Here is an 18,574-nt window from a genome sequence, read left to right on the forward strand (position 1 = left end):
TCCAGCACCATCATTATTTATTTTGGTGCTCAAATTTTCCAGCTTTGGCCATTGGGATCTCCTTCGGGTAGGCTCTTGTGTTTTTTAAAGACTTGTTTTTTTAAGAGCAGCTTTAGGTTCTCAGCAGAATTGAAGGGAAGGTACAGAAATTTCCTGTATACATCCTCCCCCACACACAGTAGTCTCCCATTGGCAACATTCCCCACCAGAAGGGTCCATTTGTTACAACTGATGAATCTACATTGCTTGTGTTAACATGTCACCATCCCTTTTTTAAGTACTCCCTTGTCTTCTGGAACCACAAGACATTCCTGAGTTATTTTCAATTTCCCTGCCCCAAACCTTGAATTAACTTCTTCTCCAAGGAACTCTGATTCCTTTTATTGAAGAATGTTATCTAGAAACCAAAATCTGAATGCTAAGTGTGTTTATTGTTACCAGTGTGCCATTGCTCATAGGCTCACTCAACAGAGAAAGGTAGGGAATATATATATATGTATATTAACCCAGGCACACACACACACACACACACACACACACACACACACACACACCTTTTTACTTCGTTATCTGTCTATATACCAATATCTCCAGTGCCATATGAACAGCACAAGGTTCCTCTTAGTCCTTTCCATTTCTTTGTTTGTAACTTCTTTCTCTGACAGAGAGAAACCTGGTTCTGATTATCTACAATATACCCATCACTTCTTTGATTTTTTTTCTCTAGAAGTTACACAGTGGCTAACCCACATAGCTGTCAGAAACATACTTGCTAATTAAAGTTTTTGCAGACACTTTTTTTTTCCTTAGCCTTGTAGCACGCAGCCAGAACACTCATTTGTTTTACTCTTTTCATCCTCACCTCCTTCAGTGTGATTGTGTTAGGTTTCCCTTGTTACCGTTTGGATTCCATTTTGCACACCTCCTCCCACCCCATGAGCCACGCCTCACACCATCCTTCGTTAACTTTGTTCTGTGATTCTAAGAGCCAACGCTATACAAAATGGTCTATTCAAAGAAGCATCTCTCCCTCCTCCTACCTCCCCATTCCCATTCTCCCTTCTTTACACCCCTTTTCCACTCCCCCGCCAACTAGTAGCCAGTCTCTTTTGTTTCTGGTGTATCCTTCTTGAATTTGTTTTGCAGAAATGAGGAGATAAGTATTTTCTTTCATCCCCTTCTTTCTTGTAATTATCTTGTTTTTTAATTTTTTATTAATTTGATACGATTCCATTTTATTATGGTTTTAATTTCTATTTCCCTTATTATTCATGAGGTTGAATGTAATGTAAAATGAAAACGGCTTCTGTTTAAATTTTAGTATACACTGTGTAAGCCCACCAGCCTCTATGGAAGGATAAATACTGTATCATTAGATTGGTTGTGGGTAGCGTTGTTTCTTACTTTACAGTGATAGGTGAAAAAAGATTAACTACAATCACAAAATGTGAGCCAGGAGGCAGGGTATGTGTAGGAAAAAAAAACAGGAAGGGATGCACAAAAATGTTGGCAGTGGCTTATTTTGAGTGAAAGAAGCATGGATAATTTTTTCTTTTTTAATATATTTCTATACTTTCCAGTTTTCCCCAGATGAGTATCTATCACTTTCATAACCAGGAAAGAAACAAAACTTAAAACTAAAAGCAAGTCTAAAACAAAATTTAAAGGTAAGGATGATCCACTAAAAATGCCCAGTTGGAAATGAAACAATCAGGTGCCAATGATGTGCGTGCTTCCCACCCAAACACACCGCTACAGAGCCAGCTGGCTGCGCGGTTAGGCTAACGTACCACGTGATGTCGAAGAGAATGGCCTCCAAGATCCATGGGGCTCTGACTCCATTAAGGGCATGCATGGGCTTGACCTGTCAGAGGCATTCAGCTGGTCTTCATTTCATTTGTTTTGAAATGTGATCAACTCTTAATTATCCACAAGATACATTTTTCCTCTCTGTGAATTATTTATGGTCTTTTCACACTGAGAGATTCAACTCACACTACTTATTTCCTAAGGGCAAATTTAAGAAATCGAGACTAATTTTCAGCTGGTTCTACTCTCCCCATTTTACACATAAGCAAACAGAAAGCCCCGGAGATTAAGTAGGTCCTCTCTCGCTCAGAGGTGTGCCTCGGCCTCCTCAACCCTCATGGACTTCGTCTCTCATCATGACACTTGCCAGAGATACTGTCTTCTCCATCATAAGCTCCATGAGATTAAGATCTTTGTCCTGCCCTCCTGTGTATCCCCAATCCTAGCACAATACCTGACATAGTACCTGGTACATAATAGATGCTCAATAAATCTCTATCAAATGTTGAATAAATTTTGTAAGCAGTCCATTTTCCAAAAACTCAGACTACCTGCCAAATTAAATGTTTGATTGATTCTTTTGGAAACATTCACAACAACCCTTGACTACATTTGGGTGAAAACTGAAAACAATACCTGAGGAAAGGCTCCTCATGAAAAAAGCTTGAAAGTGAAATTACCTTCCTATCCACCTTTTCTGGTATAATGCATTTTTTATTTGGTAAAACATTTTTCCTATTTTCTTTTCTACCATTTAGAGCTATTATTGTGACAGCATCTAGATGCTAATTGCATGTGGTTGTTAATTGAGCTGGTTTTATATGAAAAGAAAACTAGATAAACAAAACTAAGTCAACATAATTCGTAAAAGTCTCTTCATTTAACTTGTTTATTTATTTTTTATTTTAATTTTTTTCCCACATAGTTGGAGCTGGTGGATGTGGCTGATAATTGGATGCTAAATAGATATCCTCCAGCCTTTGGAGGACCATATCTACCCCCTAATGTAATATATCGAACTGCAAATCAGTCTTCTGGCTCCTTCTCCTGCATCGAGGGCCATGGGCTGAGTCACAAGGCTCTCCTCTCAGAGGCTGAGTGTCTAGGGGAAGGGGTGTTGTGCACCCCTGTTTGGGGGCAGTGTCTTTTCCAGCTTTATTGAGCTATAATTGACATATTGTGTAAGTTTAAGGTGTGTGATGTGGTGATTCAATGCATGTACATATTGTGAAGTTTTTACCACAGTAAGGTCAGTAAACCCATCCTTCACCTCACATAATTCCTGTCTTGTCTTGACATTTTAAAGGAGGATTTGGTATTTTAATTATCCAACAACAGCATCATGAGCCTAGAACTAACTATTTCAGACGTTTGTATGTAGAAGTAATTTTATTATAGACAGAGATAATGATACAGCCCTAAAGTTTCACAGCTCCTAACATTTTGAGAATATAGTTACCTTGAGTAATTCAGTTCATTCTATTAACATGGTACATAATCGACACTCACTGAGGGTGTCTCATTCCCTAGATACTGTGCAACATTGTCACCGAATAAAAATGAGTAAAGTAATATATACATGTTCCTAAGTGACTGAAGTATTATGCTGTACACCAGAAATTGACACAACATCATAAACTGACTATATAATTCAATAAAAACATATTTTTTAAAAATGAGTAAAATGCTAGCTAAAAAACTCACAGTCTAGCAGTGGTATCTTTGGACATAACATTTTATTTTCCTTTTTTCTTGTATGTGTTTTGCTGCTAAATTTGGGATAAGACTTACATGATTATATCAGTTTGGCCAAGAGCTGTAGCCCAAAATGTCATTTTTCCCGAGTGGCCTATAGTAGCTGTTAGCAGAGCACTTCACATACAAATAGAACTTAATTAGACAGAGGCCTCATATATTCAGCTGCTTCTACTCAGTGTATCAGATCATTCCCTGTTGTCCTTTGTACAAGGTGTGGGAGGTGTGGTGGTGTGTTCTAAAGAAAAGGAAATCTGACATTTTTCTCCTCAAAATTGTGGTGGGGAATGTGAAGAAAGAAAACTATCTGCTCTGTGAATCTCTGCATAGGGTTAGTAGCCACTGCATCAGTTGACACTGAACTTAAGTTTATCTCATAGATATGTATGCGAAAAAGATAAACTCTTTTTTCTTCTCGGCAGGTGTCCTTGTAGACTTGGGTCTGGAGGAAAATGGGACAGCCTATCAGAGAGCAGAGAAATATGTTGTTCGTCTAGACAATGAGATTCAAACCAAGTTTGAAGTTTTTATGAGAAGGGTGAAGCAGAACCCGTACACGCTGTTTGTGCTAGTTCATGACAACTCCCATGTGGAACTAACGAGGTGATTGCTTCAGAGTGAGCAAATACGATATTTCTTCTACAGCAGTAACGGTTATGTAATGAATCATTTAAAAGGTGGTGGTTTGAAAGCCCAGGGACCCTACCATTTGGCGTCTTCTCACTGATAGCTTATTCCTACCCTTTCCTTGCTCTCTCAGCTTTTCTTACTGCTTTAATGTTAATTTTATTTTAACTAGACTGTGAGGGAATTTACAAATTCCTGTTAAAAAATCTGGTCTTTTAAAAAATTTTTTTAATTTAAAAATTTTTCTTTAATTCTTTTTTTTTTTGGTAGGGGGAGGTAATTAGGTTTATTTATTTTCATTTTTTAAATGGAAGCACTGGGGATTGAACCCAGGACCTCGTACATGCTAAGCACATGCTCTACCACTGAGATATATCCTCCCCAAAAAATCTGGTCTTAAGAGCATCATGGAACTCAGCTGTTTCCTGAAAAGGGTGGTGACAAGGAGATGGCAGTTGGTGAGCTCCCAGAAGGACCATGTGCTTTCCCGCCCACCACCGTCCCTCCTCCCCAGCTCTTGTCCTTTTTCCTTTCCCTTGTCCTCTCTTCCTTCCTCTCCTGCTGTTTCTCTTCTTCCTTGCCTTTCTCTCTTCCCTCTTATCTTTAACAGCCGTACAGATGCCAGTTCAATGATCTGAGGCCAGATCTGAAACCTTTTGCAATTTACCAGTTTCAACAAGAAACTATTCTCTCTCTCGATGGGCTTATTACTGAGAGAACAGTATGTGTGTTGTGGCAGAGCCAGATAGTTATCTGGTAGGGGTATCTTTGTTCCTATAGATTGAAAAAGGCAAATAGTTTTTCTTAAGGGCAAGTAGTTGTCAAATATTACATATCATGGTTTGCCCTCACCATGTAGGGACGGGGAAATTTCAGGCATCATCTAGCATTTATAGATTTTCTTTCCTCAGGACACTCCGAGGTTAGGCGTCTGGAATTTTTTTGATCTGTGGTAGAAATGTCAGAATTGCAAAAGCACTTGTTCAGAAGCCAAATGTATTTGGTACTCCATGGTCTGAAGTCTAGAGTCACATGTAGGTGTAAGTAAGATCTTGCATAACTTGTTAAATTTGCAAGGAAGGAAGGAAAAGATGGAGGGAGGGTGGGAGGGAGGAAAGATAAGAGAAATTTTGCCCACATCCTGTTCAGTTACTGCTAGTGTTCTATGAGCAGAAAAAGCTCATTGATCTTATATACCTCATCTTTGAAAGTTTGGGGTAATAACTCTGAGGATTATGCATTGCATTTCTTTGTATTTAATTCTGATGGGCATTGAGATTACTTCTTTAACCAAAAAAAAAATATGTGTGTGTGTGGTTTTAAGGCTTCATATCAACCTGGTACATCCACATTGCACAGAATTGAAAATGATTCAGAGACATGAAAATGTTGGTCATGGTGAGGGGGCAGGAGGAGCCCTCCCCATGGTCTAGCAGCCTCAAGGAAGGAAGGAGAGGGTCCTAACACAGCGAGGATTCCTCATAGCTTTGGGGCCTCTCTGGAGGTACAGATAATCCCACAATTATGAGCATCATATTTTGATGGGGAGCTCCCTCATTTAGGTGAGCTTTCAAACCAGAGTGATCCACTTCAACTACAGAGTTAGGTGTCCTGCCTTGGCTTGGAGCTTACACTTTGAGGTGTATCAGGAACAAACTGAAAAAGGGAAAAATATATATATCTGTGAATCTGTCTGAAGGGAGTACGAAGGCGTGTGATTTTTGCTCTTCCACATCAAACGTTGGTTGCTTCTACTTCTGCTCCCAACTAAAAAGAACTAGAAAAATAAGAGCTCAAATATTACCTCCATTTTGATGTCTAATTGTGCATCTGATCAGTTAAATTAGGAGGTTTTAATGTGACTTTCCATATTTCTACAGTGTCATTTCGGGCTCTTTGTCACATGGTGAACCCAGCCATGGATTGGCTGACAGAGTCATTAACTGCAGAGAGGTTCTGGAAGCTTTCAACCTCCTGGTGCTCCAGGTCACCTCCTGCCCATACACTCTGCAGACCCAACAGTCCCGAATCAGCGCCAGCAACGAGGTTCACTGGATACAGCTGGACAGCACGGTCAGTCTCTGTTCTGATACACAGTCATGTTCTCAGTTCCCTGGGGAGCAGAATATTGTAGTAAAATATGATCGTGGCATTGTGAAATATAGCACAAAGTTTCAAAAATCTAACTAACATAATGCTTTATCTTCTGAAAGTTCCATAGAATTATAATTATTATAAGACTAAAAACTAGTGAATAGTAACCTCTACAAATCTGACTAGGTGTTACTTTTTATTTTTTTACTGAAGTATAGTTGATTTACAATATTGTGTTAGTTTTAGGAACACAGCAAAATGACTCAGTTACACATATATTTTTTCAGATTATTTTCCACTATAGGTTATTACAAGACATTGAATATAGTTCCCTGTGCTGTACAGTAGGACTTTGTTGTTTATCTGTTTTATTATAGTAGTTTGTATCTGCTAAGCCCAAACTCCTACTTTATCCCTCTCCCTCTTTCCCTTTTGGTAACTATAAGTTTGTTTTCTGTGACTGTGAGTCTGTTTCTTTTTTGTATCTAGATTCATTTGTATCTTTTTTTTAGATTCCACATATAAGTGATATCATATAATATTTGTCTTTCTCTGACTTACTTCACTTAGTATGATGATCTCTAGGTCCATCCATGGTGCTCCAAATGGCAATGTTTCATTCTGAGTAATATTCTAGTGTATGGGGGGTTCTTTTTTAGGTTATCATGCAGACACAAAATTATCCATCCTGTATAGTTGTCCCCTCAAAAATGTGGTGTCATCTGACACCATCATCAATATCCTGGATTATTTTTGTGCCTTTAAATGATTAATTTCCAATGAAATGTTATTGTCCCCTTGCTTTAGTCTTACTGATCTATATCACTCTTAATTACTCCCATGCTTTCCGGGCAACTCGCTTTTAAACTTTTAAACTCCCTTTTCATCATTTCTCACAGACTTCTGGTTGAAACAGAGGATGATGGTACTGTTGCTCTGAATTACTCAGTAGTATCATTTAGTGCATTGATAATAGCTCAACATGGTACATATCCAGGTCTCTGTATTTTTTAGCCCAGTCCTTAACACTTAAAATATATTTTCTATTACCTATAAACTGTATGCTAAATATATTATCAAAGAAAAGAAAGGAGAGTTTCATTAAAAAACAATAAAGATTAGCCATTAAGCAATGGATCCTTTGTTTAGAAATAGTGAATATATTGGATTTTTTTTTTTGATGGAGGAGGTCATTAGGTGTATTTATTGATTTATTATTAGTTGTTTTTTAGCAGAGGTACATGGGGATTGAACCAAGGACCTTGTGTATGCTAAGCATGTGCTCTACCACTGAGCTATATCCTCCCCCTCAAACATATTGGATATTTTTAAATAAACATATTTAAGTAAAAGATGCCAGAAATGTCTTACATAAGAATAACTATTTATTTTTCAACCCAGTGTATTTCACTCTGTTGAGAAGTAGGTAAGAAGACTTGGAGCTTTTCTCTTGAGTGTTGGGGTGTCCCTTACAGTCACGCAAGCTCAGGTCACCGACTCACATTGGCATCCCCAGTCCCTCCCTTGTGAGAACTCTCTCCATGTGCAGATTATCACAAAGAGGCTGCTGTGAGCTTTCACTTTGCTGGCATCTTCTCCACCCTATCTCTGTCCATTAACTGGGTGGTCAAGTTATGGGTGAGATAAGAGGCTGCCCCAGTTCCTTTGCTCTGAACCGTAGGGCGTGCCTGTGGGCTACCCAGGTAGTTGTCCTGACACAGAATGGGAAGGCCAACAGAACTGATGAAATGATACATGGCTTTTCATCCAACAGATAGTTCTCCTAGTAAATGTTAGGTTTACTATATCATTGGGGGTTAAAAAAAAAAAAAAAAAAAGAGAGAGAGAGAAAGAGTGAACCATCCTAACTGACCTTGTTGGTTCAGTCTTTTCCTGAAGGGATCACTCCAGTGATAGGAAGATGGGCTCATAGCGTCTGCCCTTTGTCTTCTCCTGATGTGAAATAATAGAGAAACAGGCTTAAAATAGTTTTCCTTAAAAGTAATTCCTATGATTACAGTTAATTTTTAAGTGTAATAATGGCATTGTCATTATATTTCTAAAAAGATTCTTATCTTACAGCTATCTAGTGAAGTATTTATGATTAAAGATATGATAACCAGGACCCTATTCCAAGTAATTGAGGGGGGGTAGTTATTATATTCTAATTAAAGTTTTTTTAAAAAGCATCCCTATGAGGGGGAGGGTATAACTTAGTGGTAGAGTGCAAGCTTAGCATGCATGAGGTCCTGGGTTCAATCCCAGGATAAATAAATAAACATAAACAAACAAACAAACCTAATTACCTCTCCCTGCAAACAATTTTTTTAAAAAAAAATCATCTCTATGAAATTGAGATTGACATAGAGAAAAAATAAAAACTGAATCCAATTTACAAGCTTTCACACTTAGAAAACAAGGCACAAGATGCATTGTAATTCCTGCCCTCACTGGGTTTTGCTTGTGTTTTGACTCAGGAGGCCATGAGCTGTGAGGAGAAGTTGTACTTCGGCCTGAATGAGTACAGTAAATCTCTTCAGTGGGGAGTCACGAGCCCCCTTCTGAGATGTGATGAGACTTTTGAAAAAATGGTGAACACGCTGCTGGAGAGGTAAATAAAGACCGGTAACCTTTCTTTAGCCGTACTTGCATGTCTGAAGGAGCCAAACGTCTTTTGTGTCAGTGTCGCAGGGAGTGTGGTGGAGCCCAGGCTGTGCAAATGACACGGGAAGGCAGAATAAAAATAGCCTTTCCTAAGATGACCTTTCACTCGTACGGGTTTTCTATGATCCTCCAAGAGCAACAAAGGAAACCAGCGACCCAGAGTGGGAGGTAAACCCACTTTCCGTGCTCTGAGTCGTCTCCCAAGCAGGCTTCATTGCTGCACCCGGATTTCACGTGGGCAGAGACGGGTTTGCTTATTAAAGACGATTCCTGAGGTCTGGCCTCTCCCCCACCACCACACACTCTGCACTTTTACATTTTCCCTCATTTTCTCCTCTGTCCACCCACTGTCAAGTACCTTTAGATAACTTAGTAAAAATGAAACTTTCCTATGAGCAGTTTGGAGTGTAGACTGGAGAAAATTAAGAAACAATCAGATTATTTGAGTGAGTTCGGTGCCAAGGGCCCCCCCTCCAGTCCCTGACTTTGGGGTTAAGGATCATGACTCTTCTGTCTCCTTTTCATTCCCCAAATCCAGGTCAAATTCAGGAAAAGCAAAGGGTCCTCCTGGTTTTCCTCTGTGATCTTGAATGTAGACTCAAAGAATAGGTAGAGGCATTAGAATCTAGCCTAGTAAAGGCCCCTCCCCATGCCCCACTGCAGTATTCTGTCTGCTGGTGCAGTGACGGGGCCAGTGGGCACTGTTCGATAAGGCACAGTCTAGCTTTTAGTAGCTTTAGTTTTTAAAGCTGGCTCTAATTAATAACAAGCCATCTGTTTAACAAGCTGCCCTGTAACTTTGCTCAGAAAAATAAAGATGAGGACAGGTAGATGCATCCTGTCCAGCAAGTGGCTATGCTGTGTCAGGAAGAGGAGCAGCTTGGAGTAGGATTTTATATTCTCACAGCTGTTGCATTTAAGACTTAACTGACCCTGTGACATTATCCCTTCACAATACATGGGATCTTAGATTTCCAAACTCATCCCATGAGGCTCCTCTTTAGGTGTTTCCCTCCCACCTGTTCCATCCACCAGCCTGGAACGTGTCTTTTCTGGCAGTAACCTCACTCGGGGTTTCATAACTCCTGTCTTAATGGATGATCTCCTCCACTCGTATACGACTTTTGTAATGTTTACAAAATTACAATTACAGTTTAATGCAAGCATCACAGACTGGGGACACTATTCACTTCTAAATTCATAACTCTTCTAGAGTGAAATTTAAATGCCTGTATGTCAAAGTTACCCTTTGTTCTAACTTCAGCTTTCCTACATGGCCCAGCCAAAAATGTTAAGCCTTAAACTTGGATCATCTGTGCTTATTTCCTCCAGCCCAGTCACCCCTGGCTAAAAATAGCTTTATAAATATAATAATAGATTTATTAAGTCTATTATAAATTAACAGGTCATAAATTAATAATAAATTGATAGATATAATAAATTAATAGATATAATAAATAATAGATTCACTAAATCTATTATAAATCTAATAATAAATTTATTATACACTTGAAGGGACTGGCCCAGGACTGACTGAACTGAAGAATTCCTTTACTTTTCTCCAATCTACTAAATTGTGGCTAAGAAGATATTATCAGAGACCCAAATAAAGTCCACACTCAGCTCTGTCTCTGTGCAGTTGGATGATCTTGGGCAAGTAGTTAAATTTCTTCTAGCCCTTAATTCAGCCTCTTTCTATGAGAAGGTGGCGTGGTCAGAACCCAAGGCATCTGTGGTCCTTTCCAGCTCTAAGCACTTCAGAGGCACACCATTCCTTTGATGACCCTAACTGACATTTGACCCTGGGCTTTTCTGTGCAAGGCTGGTGAAGTACTTGTTTCATTTTAAATTGAACTATCAAGTGAAGCGAAGGGAAAATGCCCCACTGGCCTACCCAGGTGCTAGGCGGCTGCATGTGCTACCAGCTAGCCACCAGAAAGTTGACAGGCTCACCACCACGTTGCAGGCTCCATGCGAGCCCGGCCAAGCTCGCGTCCAAGGGCTCTGCTCTGCCCGAGCCTGCTTTCTTGACCAGCACCTCTTGATGCCTGCACGGGTCCTGTTTGCTCATGTGTGCCCATTCTGCCAGCAAGCCTGGCTTTCTGAGGAATAGCACGTAAATGAGGGATTTATTTTCCGCCTGCTCTGGGATTGTAAAAACTGCCAATTTGGGAGGGTGGGGGTGTGGGAATGTTGGGATAAGTCAAGGCCATCCCTGCTATTTCCCCGGCTCCCTTTACTGAGCAGGGGCTCAGGTGGATGGAAGGCCGCACCACTAGGGGGAGCTATTTCTCCAGTCAGCCCCAAGTTTTCTCCAGCACATTTGTGGAAGATACTGCTGTCAGTGGAGCTGACCTCAAATTAGCAATAATTACTCTTTTTACTCCTGATCCTCCATAGACATTACATTAATGTCTCAGTTTCCTTAACTGTAATCTTAAGTGTCAGAGAAATAAGCTCACAGGCATTCTACCCCAAAGCCACCAGCAAGAGGTTAGGATCCAGAGATCATCCATTATAACTCTGTCGTCCATTAACCTGACCAGACCAGTGCTTCTCAAAGTGTATTGTGATACAGATCACCTGGGGATCTTGTCAAGACGCAGATTCTGATTTGGGACATGTGGGTGGGGACATCTGGAAGTTCTGACAAGCTCCTGGGTGGTGGGAGATGCTGTTGGTCCACAGAGAAGCCAGGGTAGCCTGACTGTCCCTAAACCTCTTGACCTCACTGTACCCACCCCAACAGGTGTTGTGAGCCCACCTGTTCCTTCTAGTGACGTGGGCTCCAAGGTCACTGTAGAGCTGATCACTAACCCCTTTCTGCCACACTTGATCTGCACTCCTACCGCACAGACCTGGCTGTCCCAGCGGGTCCCGCCGCCCGAGTGCCAGCCCCCTGTGTTCTGTTGAAGGTACCCCCGGCTGCACAGCATGGTCGTCCGCTGCTACCTTCTCATCCAGCAGTACTCGGAGGCTCTGATGGCTCTCACCACCATGGCGTCACTCCGAGACCACAGCACGCCGGAAACACTCAGCATCCTGGATGACCTCCTCAGCTCCCCGGCAAAGACCAAGAGCGGGAGGGGACACATGCTCATTCTCAGGGTGCCATCCGTGCAGCTGGCGATGCTGGCCAAGGAGCGGCTGCAGGAGGTGCGGGACAAGCTGGGGCTGCAGTACCGCTTCGAGATCATCCTCGGGAACCCCGCCTCGGAACTCAGTGTCGCAACCCACTTTGTGGCGCGATTAAAGGTCAGCCACAGACAGACGTTTCTCTGTTTCTTTCTGCTTTCTAGGAATCCCATGTAGGTGGCCCAGAGGCCTGAGTGCCATAGAGTTTTGCACACGTGTCAGTGTGATCTCATGGCAATGTTAAGGCTGAACTAAGGGACATGTTCACCTTCCTAGTTGGACCCAGTTTATTAAGGTTCTGTCAAGCCCCCTCTTTAGCACATGCATGCAGTTGGTCCTCCATGCTCTCCAACTGCAGGTGCAAAAATGCGACGACCCAATTTCACCCCATGTTTATTGACCTTGTTCGAGATGCATCTAGCCCACCACCATGTGTGTTCTCAGAAAAAAAGGTAAGTTGTTCTCCCGGACCTCCATGGGGCCGCACACCTCTAAGTATATCAACCATTCACTGATTCTTTTCTGTCCATCCAGCCTTTCTGTCCGCTTATGTCAGAGCCGGTAAAGTATTCTGTTTTATCTTCAGTGCTCATATAGAACTGTTCCCCGCCCTCTTGCATGTGGATTTCCCCCACAGTTTGCTGTTTCTTTGTACTTGCTTGGTTCCTAAGGCGTGGGCTGGACTGAGACCCATCCAAGCCTCCTGCAGAGGGATTTGTGCATGACTAAGCCCCTCACCCCTGCACGGCCAGGGACGCACTGCTTTCCCCAGACCCCTCCTGGCAGGTGTGGCGGGCGAGGGAGAATTCCTTACTCAACTAACCTAACTGCCTACCTCATGCCCTGCTCAGATTTGTCTGGGGACTTTTACAGTCCAGTGTGTCCCAGCCATTAGACAGCATTTAATAAAATCCCCACGTACACATAGGGATGGTACTGAGCTAGGTACTGTACATCTGGGTTAGATCGACACAGTTTCTGCACCTTGGAACTAAATACTGAGCTAAACTGGGTGAAGAAAAATCTAGTTTGACACAAATTTTATGAAAAGAAAGCACGTAGGCTTAGAGGATTTGCATTCCCACCCTGGGCTGCAGTTTCCTGTCTGCAAAATGAGAGGCTTGGACTGTAGGATCTCTAAGAGCTCTAATTTGGGGATTATTATTTAGTGTTCATAAAGCATTTTGCAGATGTAAACCTTTTTATTGTATTCTGTTACCTCACTTGAGTAATCCAAAATGCAAACAAAATACCTTGTGTTAGCCTTAATACGCAGCTGAAGCAAACTAACCTGTCTAAAAACAGAAGCTCTTACTCTTACATCTAATAGAAGTTGTAACATTTACCTTTGCCTACATAGATATAATGTTCACAATTTTAAATTAGAGTCATAGACCACATCACAGCAGAATTCCTGGGGTAAATAACAAATAAGAGCCCCCAAACTCTTCTTACGGTATCACTAATAAGACATAGGTCGTGAGACAATTTGAATGATACCAGTGATGGTACGTGTCTGGAAAGGCAGATGATCAGCTCTGTGAAGTCTCACACACCTCCTGCAGGGAGATGGTCTAAAAGGATGCCATGCTGCAGGGTCTTCTCTGCCTCTCCACCAACACTGACCAAGTATGGCTAACAGAGTCTTAGTTCATCTGTTCAGACCCTTCAGAAGTGCCAGTGACTAAATCAGTATAAACCCATGGGTCCTCAATAACCCGCCCCTCTGGGCCATAGTTTGAAAACCACAGTCTATACCTGAGATTCTTAGCCTGGCTGCTAACACATCAGAACCACCAGCAGGGCTTCCAGAGGGCAGCTGGCCTGTGCAGCCACTGCTCTCAGTGTGCCGGACACAAAGGGGGTCTGGAGTAAATACTTCTCCAAGCAGTGAGAGCTCCGTCTGCATGAGCAGCTGTCCGGCAGCAGCCACGCAGAAGAGATTTCCGTATTCTCAAAACCACCCGCTCACATCAATCCATCCTTTTTAGCTTCTCTACTTGTGTCAAAGTGGAATTTTGAAATCCCTTTGAGATGTTCACGTCCTAAGCAAGACTGCTACTTGCTAGGTGGTCTTGTTTCACCTGTTTATTTCTAAATTATCAACTTCCTTTACCTCTGACAAGAGGTGCTGGTGTGCCTTTTATCTCTAGCCTTGGGTAAAATCCAGTGCTGCTTCTTCCATTATTGGTCTTATTTTTGTGCTTACCTCTAATTATCCTTTAGGTATTGTGGTTAACTTCTAAGTGATAACAAGTACTTTGGAAGGATTCAAGGTTTAAATCTAAATAAACCAGTTCCTCCAGAAGGCCTGTGCAGCTTTCATTAGATTTCCTTGGCCTTGGACCCCCATATTATCCTTGAAGTCAGTGCTTGCCCAGTCTTTTGTGTTGTCTTAAATGCCTCTGCAGGAGGCATTTAGATCCACAGAAGAATGGCAGCCACCAATCATCAGACATGGCAGTGTAGGGTGGGTATAGCTCAGGGGAAGAGTGCATACCTAGCATGCACAAGGTCCTGGGTTCAATCCCCAGTACCTCCATTAACGACCAAAAAAGGAAGTAATGTGACAGAAAAGCATTTTATAGTGGGTTTGGCTAGCTCTGATTGGTCACGAGTAAAAGTGGGATTTGTTTAATAATATTTTGAAACCAAATCTCCTTATAAAACATAATATCTGTTATCCCATCACTATAACCCAACCTCATTCTTGCCAGAACCAAGAAACATACACAGGGAGACCCCTGTGTCAGGGATATCATAACTCCAATGTGAAGGCTTATAAGTAAAATGGTTCCTCTTTGCAGAATTGTTTGCTTTAAATTAGGTGATGTTCTGGTTCCCTTTGACATGAAAATATGTGGAAAACTGAATTTGAGAGGAGAAATTTTCTTCTAATATCTTAAAAAATATTTCTGACAGATTGATTTTCTAAGACATAGAAAGTCTCTCAAACTTGTAAATAATTACCTAGATCCACTGAGTTCTCCTTGGTGTGCAAATATGTGATAAAAGATTGTGCAACAAGGTTCAGGTTGTTATTCCAGTTTTACAAATTAAATTCATTTTATTTGAAGTAATTGTGGGTATATTTATTTCTGAAGACTAGTTTTTCTAGATGTCAACAAGTCAGTAACCAATCTGTTATATCATCTCTTGCCTAGTTTCTTTTTATCCCATTTTAAGTTTTACCTAAGGAAGTAGCAGTCTATTTTAAAATAAAATTGTATGCATTACTTAACACCTCACTTCTTAGTCCTCATTCCCAAAACCATTACCAAAATGTGAATTCATTTCTTGTATCTCCTAGAAAGCTAATATGGAGCATAGCATGTTCATAGTTTATAAAAAAGCAGTAGAAACCAACTTAGCTACTTAAGAGATGGTTTTCTTTCTGCTCTAAAGTAGACAGAAAATCTATAAGATCTTTTCACTCTTGAACATATTTAAAGTTGGGATTTTCTTCCTGTCTGTTGATACATTCATGTTTTCAAGCTTGATGTTCCACTTATTAAAGATATACCTATGTGTGTATAAGCATGTATGAGTTAATATACATGAAAAGCTAATTATGTATGAGGAGTTTTGCTGAGATTCTTTTATTAGTCACACACAACTGAAATGGTCTTTTTCAGTCAATCAGGCCCAAGAGTCTGTCCATTATATGAAGCAAGTGCACTTAAGAGCCTTGAGTCAGGTGGTTTAACAGGATTTCTGTAAGGTTTGCACCATTGGTGGGGTATTTCACTGTCGTGTGTTTCTTTGGCCTGTGTGGCTAATGCACGATGTGTATGTTTTATCCTATTGGGATAAAACAAAAGGCCACATTCTTCTAGAGTGCTTTGTTTATGCTTTTTAGTAGCAATTTAATATGTGTACAGACACACTTGTTGGAAGTCATTTGGGAGCACAGATGTACATAAAGCCTGGATGTAGAAACCTTTAAGAATGTGGAAACTTAAATGAGGGGGTTAATTTTAACATCGTATGGGTCCCTTTCTACAGACTTGGAGAGGAAATGAAGCAGAAGAGTGGACCCCTCGGACATACCAGGATCTGGAAGGGCTGCCTTGTATTGTGATATTAACTGGCAAAGATCCCCTTGGAGAAAGCTTCCCCAGGTACGGTGTGAATCGTTAGTTCTGATTTTCCATTAGTTGCCCAGCTGAGCTTATACTTACTCATTTCATTCACTTGGCGAGTGAGAGGGGAATTGTCTTATTCGGGGATATGAGAATCTTAGCCTTCCTTGATTCCTTCTTTTGACTTTCCAGAGATCGCCTAGCAATTCGGGGAATGGGAGATTGACACAAGTGAGAAGTGTGTGCGCACCAAAGCAGGGCAGAGAGGCAGGGAGGAAAAGCCTTGCCTTCAGTGAGGGGTTTTTTAGATGAAATGTCTCTGTTAATCTGTTCTGTTGCCTCAAGGATCTGGGGTCTGTAGGCTGCAAGGCAACAGCAACGCTAATCCTAGCATTAGCTGAGTGCTTACTGTGAGTCAGGCGTTTCCTAAGTGCCTCACCCGCGTCGTGCCATTCACGCCTTACAATAACCGGAGCAGCCGGGCACTGCTGTTCTGTTTCACATGTGAAGAAACGAAGTGATTAGCCCGAGGTCCTAACAGCTAGGAGGCGGCAGAGCTGAGGCTTAAATCAAGGATTGCCTGGCGCTGCAACTCATGACATTGACTATCGCAGCATCCTGCCACCCAGGGGCAGGTGAGCTGTGTGCACGGGGCCAGCCAGACTCACCCAAGGCATCTTTACTTCCGTGCAGGTCTCTGAAGTACTGTGACCTCCGGTTAATTGATTCAAGCTATTTAACTCGCACGGCCTTGGAGCAGGAGGTGGGTCTGGCTTGCTGCTATGTCTCAAAAGAGGTCATCCGGGGGCCCACTGTCGCCCTGGACCTTAGCGGCAAGGAGCAAGAGAGAGCTGCAGTCAGCGAGAACGATGCTGAGGAGTTGCTGATCGACCTGGAGAGGCCCCAGAGCAACAGCAGTGCCGTCACTGGAACCTCTGGTAAGTACTGGCTTTTCTCTTCTAAGGGATCAGGGATGGGAGTGAGCAGGTGGGTGGGTGTACGGAAGGCAGAGGTTATCTGCTGACACCTGTCAAGGCTTTCGGAGCAGTCTTGGGTGACTCAGGCATCCTGTCCAGACCTCAGCTCCCCCAGAGGGACATTTGGAAAACACGACTGTGGGGCCACCACAAAGTACTTCCCTGGGAAACAGCTAATGAAGTGCTTGCTTATGGGTTCAATATAATAAGTGAATTTCATCCACCCTGGTTGCCTCCATTTACCCTAGTCTTTCCCACTCTAATCATCTCATGGATGTTCTACACCGATATGTGCACAAAGGCCTTCTTTTCCTTCCAGATCTTGAAGCTCTGAGTTTGTGGTAATTGGCCTCGTACCTGGCACAAACTATGTTTGAATAAATGAATGAATGAATGAATGAGTGACTTTTCTAAGTACTTAATAGCCAGTGTTTGCACTCTAAGGCTGCTCTGGGGCCACAGGTTGACTGGAATGCTCCAGCCTGCAGTCAGCCAGCCACTCTGTGTGGCCGTGTGGCTGATGGCAGTGCCTGGTATCAGTGCCTGGTATAAGTTTTTGTCTGATAAATAGTATTAAGCAAATGCAGCACTATATCAATTTTTTTCTTGATTGTGAAAGTTATAATAAAGCTTAACATAGAAAACTTGGAGAATGTAATGAAGTATAGAGAAGAGATTAAAAATGAAAACCCCACTACAAATCCACTACAGAGGGAACCACCACTGATTTACGTTCCTTCTCCCAGCTCCATCTCACACACACACACAGCACACACACAACACAATTTCCCCGACCAAAAGCAGCACTGGTCTTGCTTTCACTGTCAGCCACTGTCGATGGCTCCCCGTGGGAACTGCGGAGGCAGTTACCTGTGGGGTTCCGTCTTTGTAAGGTGACCCTCAGCCTGGAAGAGCACGAGGACAGTCCCTTGGGGTCTGCCCAGCCACTCCCCTCCCCTACCCCTCAATACAGTTCTGAATAAAGGGGAGATGTTGGGAGGTTAGTAAAGGATAATAGAAGGGAGGGGGGAATATCACTTCTAGAAGGTTTTGGATACCAGCATCAGTGAGGGAGGGGGAGGGACGGCGGACAGAGGGTGTGGGAGTTCTTCTTCCCTGTGGCTCCAAGTCAGCCACGCTCTAGAGCTGCCCACAGGCTCACTGTTCTTGGCCTTGCTTTGATTGACTCACACAAATACAATGGTTTGCTTTCTGCTGTTTAGCGTTTCCCCCCTTGGAGGGCAATGTGGCCCACCTGCTGCCCTCACATGCCCAACCCCTAGCCTTGGGCTGACTCTGAGGGTCCTCAGGGGGGGCTCACCGCCCTCAGGGACTCAAGGGCCGTGAAGGGAGAGATGAGTTCTCACACACAAGTCAGATTGAGCACCGAGTGACTTGGTATTACGAGCCTCTGGTTACTGGCTGATCAAC

At 42.3% G+C, this 18,574-nt stretch overlaps 1 protein-coding gene and 2 long non-coding RNA genes across 17 annotated transcripts in view; 1 reads left to right on the forward strand and 2 right to left on the reverse strand.

Annotated features, from left to right (window-relative positions):
• GREB1L (GREB1 like retinoic acid receptor coactivator) overlaps positions 1–18,574 on the forward strand; it is a 213,066-nt gene that overhangs the window by 175,462 nt on the left and 19,030 nt on the right. For all 15 annotated transcript variants that reach the window (XM_032467441.1, XM_032467427.1, XM_032467434.1 and 12 more), the window contains 6 exons: positions 3,987–4,167; positions 6,072–6,264; positions 8,763–8,896; positions 11,865–12,204; positions 16,090–16,205; positions 16,860–17,104. In XM_032467441.1, coding sequence (XP_032323332.1) covers positions 3,987–4,167; positions 6,072–6,264; positions 8,763–8,896; positions 11,865–12,204; positions 16,090–16,205; positions 16,860–17,104 — 1,209 coding nt within the window. The remainder of the gene's footprint in view (positions 1–3,986; positions 4,168–6,071; positions 6,265–8,762; positions 8,897–11,864; positions 12,205–16,089; positions 16,206–16,859; positions 17,105–18,574) is intronic.
• Positions 2,116–10,122, reverse strand: LOC116659648. The gene is made up of 3 exons (XR_004315028.1): positions 9,982–10,122; positions 9,456–9,466; positions 2,116–2,127 (listed from the first exon to the last, which is right to left on the reverse strand). It is a non-coding gene; the product is annotated as an uncharacterized LOC116659648 (long non-coding RNA).
• LOC116659644 lies at positions 6,185–9,286 on the reverse strand. Its single transcript, XR_004315024.1, has 3 exons — positions 8,932–9,286; positions 8,159–8,238; positions 6,185–6,304 (listed from the first exon to the last, which is right to left on the reverse strand). It is a non-coding gene; the product is annotated as an uncharacterized LOC116659644 (long non-coding RNA).

Source organism: Camelus ferus, chromosome 24 (genome assembly GCF_009834535.1).
Source record: "Camelus ferus isolate YT-003-E chromosome 24, BCGSAC_Cfer_1.0, whole genome shotgun sequence".
NCBI lineage: Eukaryota > Metazoa > Chordata > Mammalia > Artiodactyla > Camelidae > Camelus > Camelus ferus.